General features: G+C 33.7%; 1 protein-coding gene across 2 annotated transcripts in view; it reads left to right on the top strand.

Moving 5' to 3' along the window:
• The window catches only part of Lrp1b (LDL receptor related protein 1B), a 1779190-nt gene that overhangs the window by 1457496 nt on the left and 301223 nt on the right, over positions 1-20471 (top strand). For both annotated transcript variants that reach the window (XM_033757153.1, XM_033757154.1), the window contains exons 44-49: positions 933-1125; positions 1786-1911; positions 5628-5756; positions 7952-8071; positions 19773-19886; positions 20132-20281. In XM_033757153.1, coding sequence (XP_033613044.1) covers positions 933-1125; positions 1786-1911; positions 5628-5756; positions 7952-8071; positions 19773-19886; positions 20132-20281 — 832 coding nt within the window. The remainder of the gene's footprint in view (positions 1-932; positions 1126-1785; positions 1912-5627; positions 5757-7951; positions 8072-19772; positions 19887-20131; positions 20282-20471) is intronic.

The following is a 20471-nucleotide window of genomic DNA, read 5'->3' as shown; positions in this document are numbered from 1 at the left end:
TATATATATGTATATATACATATATATATACACACACACACACACACACACATATATATATATATATATGTATTTTTTTTAGTTTCTTCATTGTATAGGAAGATATATCTATGTTCTTTATATCCACTTTAGACTGAGTACAGGTTTGGTCTTTATAATTTTTTTTTTTTAGCAAGAATATGTACATCTGGTTTAATCATTCATACTGTAACCATACTGAAGGAAGGAACTAGAATTTATTTCTCTGTATACCCTGTATATTTTAGGAAACTGATGTCTTTGCTATATATCTCATAATTACTTAATAAAAGATAAAAAATTTTGGTAATGTTAATCTCGTATTTCTGAATTGATGATTTTGGTTATAACACTGAAAAAAAATCTAGTTGTTTTTACCAACAGAATGCTTAAATAGAATTATTTGAGCCGAAATAACCAGGAAATGTGGATCTAATCTGCTCCAAAATCCAACATTTTTATAACAATACCATGACTCCACGAATGGAACATTTCACATCTGACCTCATATGACAGACACATAAAAATATAGTGTGATATCATTTTCTGGCTATATCTGTAAGAAATACATATAGCATTAATGAATTTTATGTTCTGACTTGGGTATGCTACCAAAGATAATTCATTATACATGAATAAATATCTCCCAAACAGCAGAAATAAGATTTCTGAAACTCTTCCAGTGCCAGGTATTTTAGATAACTATGGCACACAATATAGGAGATTAAGATATTTCAAGTAAACTGTAAAGCAGATAAATGTAACCCATTGAGTGAAATGTATTTTATCCAATGATTATCAGTGATTATATCCAAATAATCATAGTCCCTTATTTTTTGGAGAAAAAAATGTAGGTAGATAAATGAATAATTATGTCTTTATTGTAAAAAAGAGTGTATTTTAATTTATTCTAGGTGATTGTTAAATCTGGGCCAGGTACGTTCCTTAGTCTGGCAGTTTATGACAATTACATCTTCTGGTCAGACTGGGGAAGAAGAGCTATCCTGCGTTCTAACAAATATACAGGAGGGGATACAAAAATTCTTCGTTCTGATATTCCGCATCAGCCTATGGGGATCATAGCTGTGGCCAATGACACCAACAGCTGTAAGTTACAATACAAATGTTATTCCCTAATTATAGAATCTCTCACGCATACTTAATTGGATTTTGTTTTCTCATACTTCTTGGAGATCATGTTGAAAATTTGACCATTCCATATATTAAAATTCTCTGAAATGTTGAAATAATTCTTAAAGTCCTTTAATCATGACCAGAGGAACAATTCATGTCCAATTATTTGTTCCTGGAATTCCACTGTGCTCTCTGTTACTCCTCAGAACTTTGATATTTCAAATTGTTATTATCAAATTCAAAACTTTGATATTAAAATTAATGATATCTCATGACTAGGTTTGCATCTGGGCTTAAAAGTTCTTCCATAATTGTAACACTTACTAAATTGTAGTTTTCAGTAGCAGTGAGTTTTCTAGTGGGACTAGTACATTTGCTTTTGTGGTATCCTTGGCAATCATAAAAGAAATATGTAGTGTTTTGCGTTAATGCATTTTCTAATCTATTCTAATTATTTCTAAAATAATCTAATTATTTAGAATGTTTGGATTTTTCAAAAGTCCTGGATGTACTTTTTATGAGATGTCTTTGAGAGGTTGAGGCACTTGAACAGATTATTATTATTCAGCTATATATATAACATGGGATGGGTACTGAATACAACACGTTACCAATAAAGCCTCTTCATTGCAGGTGAACTTTCTCCATGTGCAGTACTGAATGGAGGTTGCCATGACCTCTGCCTTTTAACACCTGATGGGAGAGTGAACTGTTCTTGCAGGGGAGACCGGATATTGCTAGATGACAACAGATGTGTGAGTAAGTAAAGAGAATCAAAATGTAATTTGACATATCTGCTCAAAATGTCATACACATTCATCAAAACTATTTTAGTGTATTCATGAAGTTTTATTCTCCTCCAATATTATAAGCTCAGTGGTTTATATTTGAAGTCCATTTGGTTTATCTCTCTATTATTATCTTACTATTTAATGTAATTATAGCACCCTGTAAGAGCTAATGATAACCAAGACAATGATTAAAGTTGTACCCCTCTGATTGCATGCTGAAAGGTATTATGGCTAGCTAAAGAATATCTGGAATATTTGCATATGACAGTCATCTGAAATCTTGTAATTGTAACTTTGGGAAACAATCAATTACAAAATTAATTAAAGCTGAAATAAGCCAGAATACAGGCAATATATCAGTAACCTTGCAGTAAAACACTCACAGTCCATCACAATGTAAATGAGAGAGAATGGTTCATGTAACTTATTTGTAATCATTTCCAAACTGTTAATTAAGAATTCAACATTGCAGCATTGCATGATCTTTATGCTTCCCAAAGGCATTAGAATCTTTAATTAGTACCATTACAGTACACACTTATTAGCAGCTAAGTTTTCAAAATAAATAATGGCTGAAGTGTTGCCATATTGCTATGAAAAATTAGTAAACAGTATAAAAGGTTAATTCCCTGTTAACTTTAAGACTATTTATATGAGAGAAAGGTGGGAAGGGAATCATGTATTTGGAAATTGGTGAACTCACTCCCCAAATGTGTCAAATTGACCATTTTTTCTCATTTATATCCCTATCTCTTTTCCTTTTACCTTAGAAAATAGGCCATGCTGTCTGTGATCATATTGTACAATTTCTTCTTTATCTTTGGTCTTCTTTTGGTCTCCGTCCCAAGAAAGCTTTTCTCTTTCACCTATTACATAACTTCTCACCTTGCAAATTGGGGCCACCAACCAACAAGATACCTCTTAGCAAAAGAGGCAAAATTTATTTTAAGTCTCTCCCGAAACAAATGAGAAATTGATGTTATGGGTCATTAATTTTAAATGTCAGTAGCCAATTTTATTTATTCAGGTCGTAAATTCCCATCATTCTTTGTCGTCTATCATTTCTCTGAGTTGCTCAGGCCATTGCTTAAGCTCCCTTATAGTTTTCCTTTGTGGTTTCAGTTGTAATGGTCTGGCTCCAATGCCGCCTGTAAGGCTGGAGTGTTAGTCATGCATTAGATTCACTCTTGTTTCTGTCACAGGTCACTACAAGTTAGTATTGAAGCAATGCCTTTGGTCAAAACAGCAAGGTTTACTTACATAAAATAAAAGCCTGTTTCTGCAAAATACAGCATACACGTTCTCCCTATGAGGCTGACTGCTTTTCTCTTTTGATGAGAATAAATAAGAAATTTCATGACAAAAATTGTTTTCTCTTTTGATGAGAATAAATAAGAAATTTCATGACAAAAATTATTTTCATTAAGACAGTCATATTCTCAAGGAACTACAGAGTCATAGTGAGTTCCTCAGAGGTGACAAAATGTGGAACCATCCATTGCGCATTCGTACTGAAATCTTACAGCCCAGCAGAGAAACTGACTTCTTGTCAAATCCATCTTTAAAAAGTAAGGTTGGATCTGGCATACCTGTGTCCACACCTGAATGAGTTCATGTAGAGATATTTGTGAACATTAATGGCGTAATTAAAAGGACTATAGTATCATTTATTGACACTCCTGAGTATTTTCCCCTGAGGGAAAACCATTTGTTGTCATAACAGATACCAAAACTGAGGCAGTTCCATTCTCACAATATGGCTAACCCTATCAACCCCATTGCTAACCCCATAAGATAAATAGGAATAGTATCCCTAATTAGATAAAGTCCTTCACTTGTACAAGAAGAAGAGGACAGCAGAACCACATTGTTGTGAGTAGGCAGAAGCAAAAAACAATCAATACGATTTCATCAATTGAACACACCTGAGCAAGAAATGTGCTCATTTAATATTTATTTTTTCATCATGCAAAGACCATTCACATATAAAATCTGTAGATAAATTTTCCTCAAAGGAATTATGGTTATACAACACTGGAGATGGCATTTTCTATCACAGGTGTTTTTCAGTGGAAAGGAAGCAGTACGCAGCCTGTATTTAAAATATTCAAAATATGTCAGGAATGTCATAAACTTTCAGTTAAGTGTCTGAAGTTGCTCCAGTTCTTGATCTAAAATAATTTTACCCAGTAATATTAGCACCCTTCTGAGTCCCTTTTCCTTTAAGTTTAATACTTTCGTTTTAAATGTTCTTTAACTTCTCTAGAATGACGTTCTACTTTATCTACTGACTGATAAGTGAAGTTTATACCATGATAAAGATTTTTATCTTTGGAAACTTGTGATCATTGAAAAAGTGAAATAAGAAATTCAAAATTAAACATAAACATGTTTTAAGAATTAGTTAAATTCAAGTATATTAAAGAAATAAAACACTGGAAATTTCAAATAATATTAGTGAATTCTTAATTGAATATTCTACTAAATTGAAAAATAAACCATATATACGATAGAAATAAATGAATTGTACCTACTTCTAACATATGACTAGATTTTAAAATTTCACTGTACACTCATTGAACAAACATTGGCGTCAGTACATAGAAGCAGAGAGCATGCCCCAAAAAATTGGATTTTGAAAGTTTGTTATTAAATATATTATTAAGAATAGAAGTGAGTTAATGCTCCTTATAGAGACATATAAAACCAGAGGTTGCATACTCATATTCCCAGTATTAAACCTTGCCATAGCAAATATTTTCTGTATTATATCATCATTGATCTCTGTTTACAATTTAAGGCAGACCAAAAAAAATTTCAGATTATTTTTTATGAACATTCTGAGATTTAGAACTGGGGTGATGTGTTGTGGTCGGAGGTGCCTATAAACACCAAGTGCTTCCTAGATCATCATTGTACTGCACCAGCTCATCCCACAGAGCACCTGTTGCCCACCTATGGTAGGACAGAGTCTGTGCCCATCCCCTCCACAGGTGAATGGAGCAAGAGCATTATGAAAATGATTTTAACCATTCCAATATTTTTAAATGATAGGATTTGACCCAGGTTTTCACTGGAAATTACTGAGGAAATAGCCTTGGATGGAGATGGAGCAAGTAGTGACCATTTATTTGAGATTTCAAGTCAAATATTAAATGCGGGTCCTCAGTTCCCTATAAAATTATAGTGCATTAAGGAATATATAGTAGATTCTGATAAGAAAGCACAAAAACACTCTCAGTGTGCGCAAAATTAATTTGATTTGTTCTTTTAAAAATTTATGTTGAAGATAGACTTTAGTCTCTATCCGTAATCACACAATCATTCAAATTTGAACAACTCCTACCTCATTAGTGCAAGGTCTCGAGTTCGATCCCCGGTAACAACAACAAAAAAAATTTGCACAACTCTTCTGCTCTTCACACAATTGCCAAATAATTAAAAATATGCAAATAGGCATAAAAGAAAAAGAGCTTTGTAAACCATAAAACATTTACAAAGGGAGAGTAAGAACAATAATAAAGTGTCCTTGTAAATTTTTTATAAAGGTCGTGAATAAATGTCCTTAAATTTTATGTTTATATAAATCGTACATTATACTTATAATGAAGGTTAAGGAATATAATGGTCATGGTATCAAAAATACTTATCATTATACAAAATTTTGGCTTTTTATTCCTTCAGCTAAAAATTCCTCTTGCAACATTTATTCAGAATTTGAGTGTGGAAATGGTGAGTGTATTGGCTATCAGTTCACCTGTGATGGCACTCCTCACTGTAAGGACAAATCAGATGAAAAACTCCTCTACTGTGGTAAGTGTCCAATTTAAGATTTACTCATTTCAGAGATAAATTTCTGGTTATTTTCATGGTTTTTGGCTTCTCTGTGTCTTTATTAAATATGAAAAAGTTACTGAAAGTCTCTTGTTGACTAACATTAGGTGTAGGGCAATTTAGTTGGCTTTGCTGGTGCTAAAATTTCCTAGTCAGCAACCAGAGAATACTGAAGATTTTTCATGCTTTTTCATCCAAGAAACACAAATTAAAACAAGTTAGACTATGACTTTTGATCTTGCCGGTAACTCATCCATAGCAGTATGTTTTAGGCTCACATTTTTAAATGTAATTGAGAAATATCAGTGCTTTTGGACATTGTAGGCTTACTCTGCAGCAGTGTCCACTGTAAGTCAAGAGCACGTTGTGGGTATGGTATCACAATCTTTTTCATTCCATCCGTGACTCTAGGATTATCATGGAGGCTCATTTCTGTGTAGTCTTCATCAAGCATGGGCTTTCATCAGCTATGCTCCCAGTGGTAAGACCAACTGTTGGTCCATCTACCCCTCTCTCAGAAGTAGAGAATTAGCATTTGTCTTCATTGGCCTCATATTTTTCTTGGAAATTTGTCTTTGTACAATCATTAATAGGTATGGCACAATTTATCCAGATTACCTATAAATTAGCCTGATTATGTGCTACACAGAATTCTAGAATCCATATATGTAATTGCTGTACTGCAGTATTATTTTGCTCATTTGTTCTACTATCAGGTTAATAATTATACCTTAATAATTAAAGAAAGGTGAAACAAGAAAACAATGGAATTTAGGCAATTCACCAGCACTCTTTTACATTACAGAATAGGGATTTCAGTCTCTTTCTTTTTTTCAATACTGTACTTTCACGTTTTGATGATAGTAATTATCATCTTTTGGCTTCTTTTGGAGTAATCCTCTAAATATATATTGTAGGACTGACTTTATGGCGATGAACAGTTTATTTATTTATTTATTGCATTACTAGGGATTGAACACAGGCATGCTCTACTACAGAGCTACAGTCATGGCTTTTTTTATTATTACTTTTTTGAGACAGGGTCTTGGTAAGTTGTTTGATATAGGTTCAAACTTGCAATCCTCTTGCTCTAGCCTCCTAAGGAGCTGGGATCATAGGTGTGCACCACCACAGACATCTACTTTGTCTTTTTTATAATACTTTAAAAATGTAACAACCGTGTTAGCTGAAGAGCAAAGCAGACACATTCTCAGGACTCCATTGGGCCTGTGAGTAATAGTTTGCCAACTCCAGTCAGAGAGCACAAGCTTTGGAATCACACCCAAGGTTGAATCTTTGTTCCTAAATTTTCAACTTTGAGATTACTATGATGAAATAAAGTTCTTTATCTTCTAGTTTCCTATAACAAAACAAAAAGTTGTAATGATGTTTAAAAATGATTAAATAAGCAAATATTTATTTATACATTCAGAACACAAATTCTGGCACAAAGTGTGTTAATGCAGTTAATATCATTAAAAGAGAACAGTTTTTACTCCAAAATGAGAATGGCCAGAGACCATCATTAAGATATTCAGGTAAACAGATATCAGGGATGGGGACGGAGCTCAGGGTGCAGCACCTACCAGGCAAGCACAAGGCCCGGTGTTCAATTCCTGGAACAACAACAACAATCAAAGACCAATCCTAGAAAACCCAATGGAATTTTAAAGATAATCTTAAGATATGTCAATGTTATTGATATTAAGATGAGTTTTCAATGTACATTTTCAGGAATACATGTTTTGTTGCTGTTTTATTTTTCATGTTATAAAGTCTTTGCATATGACAAAGAGTAAAGAGTTGCATAGTAGGGGTGTCCTTGTTGCTTTGAGGCAAATATTTCTTTATTCTGAATTAAATATTCATTATATTCCTATTCCTGTGTTACTTGATAGAAGTACAAGAAACAGTAGTGTAGGTATAACTTGAAGAGATCACCAGGTATGAAACTCGAAGCCAAGAAAAATCTTTTATGAATGAGCTACTCCTTGTTCATTAATAAATATTATATTCCAAAGCTTTAGTGTGGAATTGCATTTATGTTATAGATCCACAAATATTTTGTGGATCCATAAACCACTCTTTATAAATAAAATGTTATCTTTGATTTCCATTTTGTAAACAATATTCTATAAGACCTCTAACTGTGATTGTCTAATTTGATTTATAAGAAAACAGAAGTTGCCGAAGAGGTTTTAAGCCTTGCTATAATCGTCGCTGTGTTCCTCATGGCAAGATATGTGATGGTGAAAATGATTGCGGTGACAACTCTGATGAATTAGACTGTAAAGGTAAATGTTTTTTGCATCACACAGTGACTACTATTCCACAATGATTTGTAAACTTTTCCAAACTTTGTTCCTGAATGCACGTGGTGTATAACACTTAATAACATTTATGGACCACACTTTTAAATTCCGTCAGAATAAAACTGGAGACCATTATCTTAAGTGAGACTAAGTCAGCAAAGAAAGATACGTATGATTTCAGTCATATGTGGAATTTCAAAAAGTAGATCTTGTAAAATTTGAGAATAGACTGAGAAGACTCGTGTTAATGAATGAGCATTAAACTACAGTGGGGTAAGAACAAGAAGTTCTAGTGTGCTATTAAATAGTAGAGTGACTATGGATAACGATAATGAAATATGAACAATATTTCAAAGTACTAGAATAAAAGTTTGTGAAAGTTTTACTATAAATTCCTGAGAAGATAGATATATTTAACTTGATTTGAACATTACACAATGTGTATAAATAGCAAGCCATCACATTGTAGTCCATTAATAGATGCAATTCTTATAAATCATTTAAAAATAATTCAATTTAAAAACTATGCCTATATTTTGGTTTCTAGTATTTCACTAATTTAAAAAGTCACATTTCTTAATAGTCCAGTTCAATATCACTTTAAAATTTTTTTCTACTGAAAATGTACAATATTTAATATACTGCTTCATAAATTTTGTACTTTATTCTTTGACTGCGTTGTTCCCATGATCTCAAGTTCCTAATGAAGGCCAGGAATCGTTGGTGCTACCCTACATTCCTTCTTTGCAGATGCTTTCTCCCGATGTATTGAATCATCCACAAACCTCTTAACTGCGTTATCTTCCACATCAGTCCTCTGTAGGCTTTGATTGAGTATCCCTTTAATGGCTTCTAGTAGGAATCGGGGAAAGGGGACATTACTAGAAACTCTACAGTAAATCCTAGTCTCCTGTGAGCCATGAACAGCACAAGGTGAATTAATTTATTAGATAGATAGAAAATGTGAAAAAGGGTATAGAATTAATATGAGAAAAGGAAAAATAATGGAAACAAAATATTTGTAAATAGGGAGGGAGGGAGGGCTTTACGGGAGGGCAGGGGAATGGGGAAAAAACAAACAAGACTGATTATGTAAAGGTACAAATGTCCAACAGTGAATGTCATTAGATTGTCTACACCAATAAAATTAATTTTTAAAAAATGAGACAGAGAAGAAGCTGAGCTTTAGGCCTGATCAATGCTGCTCTAGACAGCAAACATGAAAGACCCCCAGATTGCCACACCTTTATTTAGTACATCAGGAGAAATGAATCTAACACATGACCAAAGCAGAGTTCAGGACATGGGGAGAGTAGCAAATAGGAAAGATGACTCAAAGGGCAGCAGCAGCGGCAACTCTAGAACAATGAGGAACGATTCAGATGAAGGACGTCTTCAGCTGGTGCGATCTTGTCCCAAGCATCACATCACACGGGACCACTGAGGTTTTAGCTGTGACCAGGGGCCAAAATGTCTTAACATGCTGTGGCTGGCCGATAGACAGGAGAACTAGGCCTAATTGTAATTTTGATTGTGAAATCAGGTTTCCTCAAAATGATTTAGAATTGCTCCCAGCAGCTTTTCAGTCTATACTTTTTCCATTTCATTCCTGTTTTGTTAGTCGTGCTAATTCAGTTTGATATTGCTCACAGTGACGACTGGGAGGGACAGATAGTCCAACCAGACAATCTGTGGTACAACTCTTGCCTCAGCACTATTGTCCACATTTGTGTAAGATACTAACCACTCTGTTCCTCCACTTCCTAAACTGTGAGGCAGGAAAAATAATTAAGTGAGATTATTGACATTAAACTAAATAGTAAATAATTCTCACAATAGTAAAGTATAGTAAATGTTATGAAAACAATTGCATTTTTAGAAATCATACCTTTTTAAAAATCTGGCAAAAAATATTAGTGGAACACCAATGTTTGCCGAATAAATGACAAGTTTTTTTAGTCTAACATTTATGACCTTCTAAAATCTAGATCCAACAGATATTTTCAAAGCAATTTAAAAAGAATTACCAGTTACTAAACATACTGCTTGGAGTGCTGTGCATTGAGGACTGAGACACAAAATTAATGAAATATGTTTTTCTTCCCCTGAAGCAGTTAAAACCCTAAGTGACAGACTGTATTGTAAACAGATGAAGAGATATGTAAGGTACAATGATTGAACACATAAGAACAGAATTTTTTGTTTGTGTGTATGGCACAAAATTATTCTGAAAGTTCCAGATACTACACTGAATTCAATCTGAGCATTTAAGGAAAAATATGGTAGAACAGTGAAAACAGATGCCAGTTCCAATAGAAAGAACAAATTTAAAAGCTGCAAACAGATTCAGATTATATACAGGGAATTGTTTAAAAAGTTAGAAAACTACAATAGCCGAGTGACAGTGAGACACCAGGACATGAAGGTGCTCCTTGACTTTTAGTACTCTGTCTTTATCCTGTATTCACCAGAAAGTTGCTGGAGGTTTAAATCAGGACAAGTCAAATTGCATTAATTATTAATATTTTTTTAAGCAGGGTCTTGTCTTATAGTTCAGGCTCACCTTGAACTCATTGTGTACCCAGTTTGGCCTCACACTCAAGGAAGTCCTCCTACTTCAGCCTCCCTGAATTCTGGGATTACAGGCATGTGCAACCATCCCAGAAAATTTTCATTTATTTTTTTTAAATAAAAGAAATAGATTTGTGTAAATGAGGACTGTAATGATGATATTCAAAAGATAAAGCAGGAATCTACCACATACCATGAGAGCTAACAATAAAGAGGAGAAGACAAAGTTCACAGTGGTTTAAAAAGATAACATGGTTTGCCTACTGTCCTACCCCTCTACACTCTTCCACCCCTCCCTATTTACAAAAGCTTTGTTTCAGTTTTTTCTTTCTTTTCTCATTTTTTTTCTTACCCTTCTTTCCTTTCCCCACCCCTGTACTTCCCCTTTGAAACTTTGCTTCCTATTTCTCATCATCTATTATACATTTTGGTCCTCATTTACACCTTCAGGTTCTCATCCCAGAGAGACAATTCAGTATTTACATGTCTGTCCTATTTATTTTGCTTAAGAGTATGGCCTCAATATACATCCATTTAGCTATAAATGTCTCTAGTTTATCGTTCTTTATTCAGTGTTTTTTTTTTTTTTTGTTTTTTTTTTTTTTTTTTTTTTTTTTTTTTTTTGATCCAGGGATTGAACTTGGGTCCTTGCGCTTGCAAGGCAGGCCACCATAGTTTATCATTCTTTATGGCTGATTAGTTCTCAGTTTCTTTTAAAAAATAAAACACTTTCTTTATGTAGTCACCAGTTGATGGCATTTGTGTTGTTTCCAAGGTTTAGTTATTACTTTCTGCTGCTATAAACATGAGTGCACATATATCGCTGTGGTATGATACTTTTAATTATTTTGTGAAGATGCCCAGCAGGGGAATACTGGGTCAAATGGGACTTCTAATCCTAGTTTTTTGAGGAATCTTCACACTGACTTCCACAGTGGAAGTTTACCAGTTTATACTCCCACTAACAGTGAAGAAGTGTTCCTTTTCCCCCAAATAGCCTCACCAACATTTGTTATTGGTTGATATCTTGACAGCAGTCGTGCTTTCTGGAGTGAGGTGGGATGTCACAGTTGTTTTTATTTGCATCTCTCAAATGACCAGTGATGTTGAACATTTTTTCATATGTTTATTTGCTGTTTCTTCTTCCTCTCTTCCTCCTCCTCCTCCTCTTCCTCTTTCTCTCCTCCTCTTCCTCTTTCTCTCCTCCTCCCTCTCTCCTCCCTCCCACTTCTCCTTCTCCTCCTTTTTTGTACTGGGGATCAAACTTGTGACCTTGTGCCTGCAAGACAGGTGATGGAACTTCTGAGCTAGAACTCCAGCCCTGCTGTTTCTACTTCTTAATCTAAGAAATGTCTGTTCATTTTAGATGACCATTTTTTGGAATAAGTCTTTAAATTGGGGGGTCCTAATTTTTTAAAGGTCTTTATATACTGTAGATAGCAGACCTTTGTCTGAGGAACAGCTGGTAAAATTTTTTCTCCATATTGTGGGTTGTCTTGTCACACTGTTGGTGGTTTCTCTTGCTGTGCAAAAGCTTTTTAATAAGATAAGATCCCAGTTGTGGATTCTTTGTGTTAGTTCATGTGCAACTGAGGTTTTGTTCAGAATGCCTTTTCCTATTCCAATGTCTTCAAGAGTTCTACCTAACTTTTCTTCTAGTGGGTTTAGTATTTCTGCTTTATTTAGGTCTTTGATCCATTTAGCTTAGGGCATGGTGAGAGATCTGGGTCTACTTTTAACCTTTGGTAAATTGAAACCCAGTTCTTCCAGCAGCATTTATTAAAGAGGCTATCTTTTCTTCAGTAAGGGTTTTTAGCCTCTTGGTCAAAGATGAGGTGACTAAGTATGTCTGGAGTTGTTTCTGCACCTTCTAATGTGTTGCATTGATCCTTAGGTCTGTTTCAAGCTCCCAGTGATAAATGGAATCATAATGTATAATAAAATGTATCAATAAAATTATTTTTTAAGAGGAAATGATTAGGCAAAGGTATTTAGGCTACAGGTAGTAAACATTGTGGACAAAGGAAGTGATGCATGTAGAAAGAGGATGTAAAGCTAGTGGAAAATAATTGTTCAGTAAGTTTTTTGGGCAGATCCATCACCTTAGTAATTCACAGTCTCAGGTGATAAGAAGTATTTATCATCCAAAAGGAAGGACATCTTTCTAAAAGGGGCTATTGTGGCTACCATGGGTTAAAAAGAGCAGATAAGACAGCCCTTTTCTCTAGTCACTGTTTTTCAAAAGTCTTAGCCAAAATAAGAGAGATACCAAATTGTCACATTGTGAGAACTCTGTGGTCCTTCTCTAATTCATGAGTAGTATTATAGAGGTGGTGATTGAAACATCTGAAGAAAACAGAGCATGAAATGTATGGGGTGCTAAAAACAAAATTGAGTTAATAATAATATTTAAAGAGACATCAGAGAAGAAAGAATCTCATATAGATTAAGTGATAGATTAATCAAAAAACGTCTCCAAGAAGAAAGATTGTTTTGGCATCACGGCTTCATAGGGTTAAGGGTTTTATGAAGTGTATATCCTCTACTACAGCCAAAGACATATGACAAAATATGACAAATAGAACATTACTTATAATTTTAAGGTATTATTGGCAAATATATTGTTAGATGAGTTACTTGAAAGCAAGGAAAAGCAGAACAAGTGTGCTCTCCTTTAAAGTTGGATAAAAGAACACATGTGGATAAACTTACAAGTTGGTACAAGATCAAGTCAGAAAAATCAATAGTTTGATCAGCCCTGATTAAGTAAAACTAGAACAGACTAGAGGATGAGTATATGAGAAATCTGCTAGACCAAAAGAAATGTTTAAATACAAATCAGTGACTAGGATTGTTCTCCTACCAAAATTTAAAACTTTTATATTTGTTTTTTTGCTTATGATATCATATATTCATATAGAGGCAAATGTGACATTTATATTCACGCTGGATTAAAATTTCCATCACGAAATCTAATCTTTGTCAAAACCATAAAGAAATAGAAGAGTTATATAGAATTATAACAATTTCTAAGTACTTTTGTAAAATGTGGGAAGCAAGGAAAATGAAAACAAAAAACAGGAGAAATAAAAGGTGTCAGTTAAAAAAGGAAAACATGAAAGATCTTGGGTAATAAACACAGAGAAAACACGATAGATGGATGGATAGAGAGAGAGATAGCATGGGAATGGACATAAGACAATTTGGGACATTTTTAACCTGTTATAAAATCATTATTCATTTTGTTTATTTATTTATACTTGTGGGTCTTTTGCTTGGATTGGAATTGGGATACGATAATGAGGAGTATTACCATTCTGAATTTGGAGAACTTGTAGACATTCAAAGAAAGCTATATCAAAGATGTAAGATAGAGATCTGGAGCTCAAATAATGTATTTGGACTGGAAATATTGATTGTGAACTCATTAAGGGAAAGAATGTCACAGTGTACAGAGTAATATTTGCTTTCAAAGAGTGCATCCGAATTACCTGTAAATAAATATATATATATATATATATATATATTTATTTATTTATTTATTTATTTATATATTTATTTATTTATTTATTTATTTTAAGAAGTAATGGCTCTGTTAAAAAGTAATGCACAGGTCTTATGGAAGTTTGTGTACAGTGAATTATTTTCTCATGAAAGGAGACTAATTCAACGTTTTAAAGTATTATAGAGAGGGTAAGGAGTAGTTATAGATTACAAATATGCATTGCACATAACTAATAGGCAATTTTAGTGAAATTATATGGAAATCCAGATCATTGGTTATGGCAGGAAATAGATGATAAATGAATAAAGATAGTTAATGTACAGTGCTTTCAGAAAAGATTGGTGGTAAAGGAAAGGAATGCAGTACTGCACAGTTGTGTTGAGAAACCTATGTAGAAATAAGAAATAGAAAAGAATCATACAAATCACATACTTCATCGCTATATGGAAGTTTGGGGGGTTACTCTGCCTCATCCCTCGTTGTGTGACTTGTGGCAAACACGTGACTTTAAGAGTATCTAAACTTGACAGCTTAGAAAATACTACTTATATTTGCAAATTAAGTCACCTATTATTCACCTCCCCTATAAAAGATAAAATGATAAAATGTAAGATGCTATCATCAGTAGAGGAAAATGAATAAGCATTTGGAAAAATTGAGAAAAGGATACTAGAAGACCAAGAAATAGGTATGTTCAATTTATTATTTACAAGCAAGAAAGACTATATTAAAAACATTAAATAAAATCAATGGTAAAAGTATAAAAGTAGAATATAAAAAAGCTGAACTATAAATATATAAAATAGATTTTAAAGCAAAATTTTCCAAAGGGATACAATTGAAAAATAATGTTACTATGGATTTTCCTGAGAAATAAAACTTGTTTTCAAAAATGGTAAATCAGTAAGTGTGTTTTGGTTTATGAAATGTTGTGTTTGGTAAATGGTATTAGGAGGTTACTAAATTCTTAGGTGGGGAATTAAGGCAGTTAGTTGTAAATAGTAAAGAAAGGTTTATTTTTGCTTAATGATATCAGTACAAGTTGTTGAATAACAATAAAAACTTACAAAGGTTGTTTTTCCTTTTCATGGTTTAAACTTCATATCTGTGTTATGACTATCTCAGTCATATTCTTAGGCATAGAAGTGTGGATTTGTGAATTAAGCTTGTGTCCTAACTTTTCTGCTGTAATAATGATAGTTTATAAAGCATAGCAGTTAGTTAGTTTAAAATTACTAAAACATAGGACATAATGTCCTTTTTGCAAAGAGAAGGATATTTAAAACTAAAATTGTTCTTGGATGCACAGACTATTACTTACTAGTAATTAGTCTGTTTATTTAACTTAATCTGTTTCTATAGATAAATGGGTAGGTTTTTAATGGAAAGACTACTCATTTCAGTTGCATAGTCTGTTTTTTTTTTTTCTCTTAGCTTAAATTTGCTCACCTTGGTGTCCTTAAAGGACACTCTTCAAGCCAAAGAAGGAAGATCTTTTTATACAGAAGGCTGTATATATAACAGTAACTGGGTCTGTGTCCCCCAACCTTTTCCTCCCAGCACAAAATAGTGAAGGAAATGGCATGTGTAAGGGATTAGAAAGAATGAAAAAAAATTTCCCTCTATGTCTTCCACTTCTTTTTTTTTCTCATTGAGTTTATTGGTACATTTTAGGGATACAGTACAGTTTCATTCATCATTGGGATCTTGTACCTTCCCATGACAGGTCTTGGTTCTCATTTTTTCCCCATACCTCATCCACCCTTTGCTCGCACCACCCTCCCCTATTTACAAAATCCCCTTACTCCTCACTTTCTAAAGTCAGTGCAATGCTGGAATGCAACACTTTGCTGCATATATATGCAGACATGCAAATAATCTGTTGTTTTGAACCAAAATAATAAAAAGTATGATAAGAAATAGATACATGAGTTTACAGGGAGATTTGATAGGCTGTAGTAAAAGGCTGTAACAAAATTATCTGCAAATTATTAGAAATGTTATTGTACATTTAATTTATAATTCTATGGTGGCTACTACTACTTTTTAATCCAATAAGGAGAATCTATTTACAGAGTAAAATATAGGTTAAATGGAACTACTTTTTGTGTCTTCTGTCTTTGAGGAAAAGAAAAACACTAAATCCTCATAAATCTTTTATTTACTGCCTCTTTAAAGGTTTTCTTTTATGAACGAGGGCATTAGACATTGGGCTATCTAGGAAAGATATGAAGAGTTGTTCAAAAAGTTTGTCATTTTTGTGTTCCTCTAATGGAGTGTGACAAGATGAGTGAGAGATTCAGGGAGAGTGCACGATGTTCCTCCTCCACTGTTCAGATGAAGTTAAATTACTTCTTTGGGGAAGTGCATGAATTTCCTTGGGCAGCCAGAATGCTCTCAGGTACACTGGAGCTCTGAGGCTACTTGAAGAAAAGGAAATTGGTGGGATTTTTTCCCCCCACTGAGTTTGTAGGGAAAACTTTGAAAGATTCCACCCAGAGCAAGCTGGAAGGAAAGGATAAATATTCTGGAGGAAAAAAATTAGCATTTTTTGTGTTTATTTACTCTGAAACTAAGAAGTAAATTAAATAATTAAATAAAATATGCTTTGAAAATAAAAATTACAGATATATGACAGCAAATTTAATGCTTTTCTTTTCTCCTTCCTCTTTCTACGGTTTGGATTAGGGGAGATGGAAGAGAAAAGGGTCTTAGGCTATTTATGAGAACCTAGGAACCGCAGAAACTGATTGAGCTTATATCTTTCATAGCCCATTAAAGATTTTAACTGACAGGGTGAAAAGAATGAAAGAAATAGGAAAATTAAGAAAATATATTAAGTAAAGAGTGCTTTTCCTATCTCTTGTGCTACTACTTTAGACTCGCAATCTCTGTCAGTCTACTGTTTTTTAGTATCTCATTACCATTCCTGGGATGGATGCAGTATGTTTTCACTCACATTTTGTAGGCTACCTTTTTCTTTTGCACTATCTGGCAGGAAAAGTCTAACATTTCTCACTTGGCTTATCTTTATTTGGATCAAATTATTTTCTCCCTCTCTTTATTTAAACTTTTAGCCTGAGGATAAACTGTCAGAAAACTTTCATATTCACTTGACAAACTAGAGATGCCAATATCTTTCTCCCTCAAAAATCACCCTTAGGGTGAAACAAATTTGAGTAGTTGAGTTACCAAAACAAAGCGAGGAAGGGTTGTAGTTCAGAAAACAGAAAGGAAAAGGTTTTGGCAGAAGAAAAATATGTTTACTTACTTAATGAAGTCCATCTATTTCTGGATTTCTCCCATCTTTCTGTACTAATGCAAGAGGGCTTAATCTCCACTACCACCATGCGACTAATGGTTGCAAAATTTTACAGTGACTTAATATGTAAATTCATTAGCCTTTTTTCATCACCTTTTTAACCCTTTAGTTGTTCTCAAACTCTGTGTTGAGTCATGGACTCTATGGAAACAATACAATGTGTAAAGGGGAAATCTGCTACTATTGGTACATCTCGCACTCTGTAATAGACCAGCAGAACCCTCCTCACCAGGATTCGTTAATCCTATTATTAGTTGGCAAAATGGAAGAAGAAAACAGAGCCTACAGATTTGCTACTGTTGTCTCACTCCCTGACCTTCTACCTTACCTTTTTTCTGATGCCGTTCTTCTAAATGCTATCCACTAACCACTCTGCTGAACTTTATAGCTATGGTGCCCTTTCATCTAGTTAGAGTTCCTCTCTGGCTTCTTTCTTCTTTCCAGAATTCAGTCTAAGACTTTGTTCTATTTTTCCCACTTTTCCACGATTCTCTCGAGTTATTCTTTGCTCTTACTTCCCCCTCAAAGCTTCAACACTAATTTTGAAACCCCATAACTCTGAAAATGTGTAGCCTCCAGTTTTCATAGCTATGTGTATTGTCATACCCCATGTCCATGAAGTCCTGATTCGTCTCTCTGGCATCTCATCTACCATTCCTAACTCAGATGGGCTCCCTGACACCACACAGGGGATTCTCATAGGACAGAACTGCAAGGGGATAGGAGGCAAAGCTACATAGGATTTCCTAGAAATGTTACATATGAAAATATTATTTCACAAGGAAATGCATCCTGTCTTCTAAACAAAGCGATTGTAAGAAAGCATTAAATACACGGATAAGAAGAGATTACTAATGGTGAAATAAAAAAATAAATGACATGATTATCTTCTACGTTATGTATTAATATACTGTTTCAATTGGGGTTAAAACAATATAAAATGCTATAGAAGGTATTTTGATTTATTTATACATATGAGAAGAAATCTTTTTTTTTCTGTTTGGAATAATGCACTTATCTCCAACATTAATAGCATTATTTGTTTCTCATGCTAAGATTTACTTTTAATAAAGAAAATAGTAAAGCAATTATAATTGTAAATTGTACCATAAAAAATTAATTCTAATCATCATTTAAAGACAAATAAGCACGCAATTTCAAGATGCAATTAAATATATTAAGAGCAGTGCATTATGAAATACAAACAACATATACACCTTTGAGTAAAATTTGCATGTTTCAAAATAGCATTTAACCATTTACAATTGATCTAATTTATATTTATGATTAAATAGGCTCATTAAAATAGTAATACCACTAAAAGTAACATAATCAAAGAGCCCTTCAGGTTGTACAGTAGTGTAATTGACCTGTGGAAGTTTGAAATTGGTATAAAACTTTAACCTAAGTTAATCTAACATACATAAGATCCCACCAAGCTGCTCATAACATATATTGGAAAATCATTGTATGGTAATGAATGAACAGTCAATCTAGAAATAAATACTATAAATGATTAAAAATAAGGTACTCTGTACAAAGCATTTATAATAACAACAGTGAAACTAATTTTCATTTAAACATGTAATTGGACAGCCATGTTTTATAACACTGGGTATACATTTGTTACAATTGCATGGATGGTTGGTATGCATCATTCATACAGAATTTCTTATAATGAATGTTAGTGATATGGCCATTTACAGCTCATTGACACAGCATAGCTGACTTCTAATAATGTTCAAATGTTCACTATAACAAAGCAAGTGCTCAGTGTTCCCCCCAGTATCTGTTTCTATCCCTATCTTTGTCTGTCTTTGTGTCATAGAAACAAATGCTCCATTACTTCCTAGCAACCAGATTGGGATTTTTTCATTTGGTATTTAACCAATCATTTGTGCAGTGTCATACCCTTTCACTAAAGAAGGTGGAAGAAGAGAGAATTATCAATAATGTTCATTGATGTATTACGTCTCCTTGCTGAGCTGTATTACCATGGCAAAAAAGCACAGTCCCTGCTGTCATGGAACCTGCAATTTAGTGGTCCTCTATGAACGTAAACAGTGTGTAATTCATTCCCAATTCAGTATAACAATATTACAATACAGGAAAAATTGTATGACAGAGGAAGTCATATGAGAGGCATTTAACCCAGCATGGAGATAGAAGCCAGTTAAAGGAGTACTAGATAAAATAATATGAACAAATCATAATCCTCAAACTGTAAAATCAAGGAGCTCTTTTCTGTCTCCTCTGTCCATTTACTTATTTACCCATTTTTCTAGTTTCAACCTGTGCCACTGTTGAGTTTCGCTGTGCAGATGGGACTTGCATTCCAAGATCAGCACGATGCAACCAGAACATAGATTGTGCAGATGCTTCCGATGAAAAGAACTGCAGTAAGATATTTCTTTTCCTTTGGTTTGTTCGTGCCTGGACACCATTGGCATTATGTTGAACATCTTCCAACTTTTTACTGAACCTAGTCCAGCACTGATATGTAATTAACCCCTGTTGTGTAGGATAATTGCAAATTTACTTCCTCAAATGAAGTTAACTTTTCTTCCTTCTCTGACCTACACAGAAGGCACATAGTCTCTGTATATGAGGTGTTTTCAATTTTCTTTTGTTTACTTCCTCCTAGATAATACAGACTGCACACATTTCTACAAACTTGGAGTGAAAAGTGCAGGATTCATAAAATGTAATTCCACCTCACTCTGTGTTCTGCCAAGTTGGATATGCGATGGGTCTAATGACTGTGGAGATTATTCAGATGAATTAAAGTGCCCAGGTAATTCTAGAAAGAAAATTGGTAAATCACCTTGAAGACTTAAAGGGTATATGCTTGTACATAATATGTTTATTAATTTTTATTCTTAATATTCAATGGTTGAAATTAAAAATTAGATATTATAGGCCAAGAAGGCAAAAATTCTCCTCAAAATGTACCAGTTGATCTTTTAAAATGAGTTAGATACTCA

This window comes from Fukomys damarensis, unplaced genomic scaffold (assembly GCF_012274545.1).
Source record: "Fukomys damarensis isolate Sample0158 unplaced genomic scaffold, DMR_v1.0_HiC HiC_scaffold_29, whole genome shotgun sequence".
In the NCBI taxonomy this organism is placed as follows: domain Eukaryota; kingdom Metazoa; phylum Chordata; class Mammalia; order Rodentia; family Bathyergidae; genus Fukomys; species Fukomys damarensis.
Note: the sequence above shows the minus strand (reverse complement) of the source record. Positions and strands in the feature narration are given on the sequence as shown.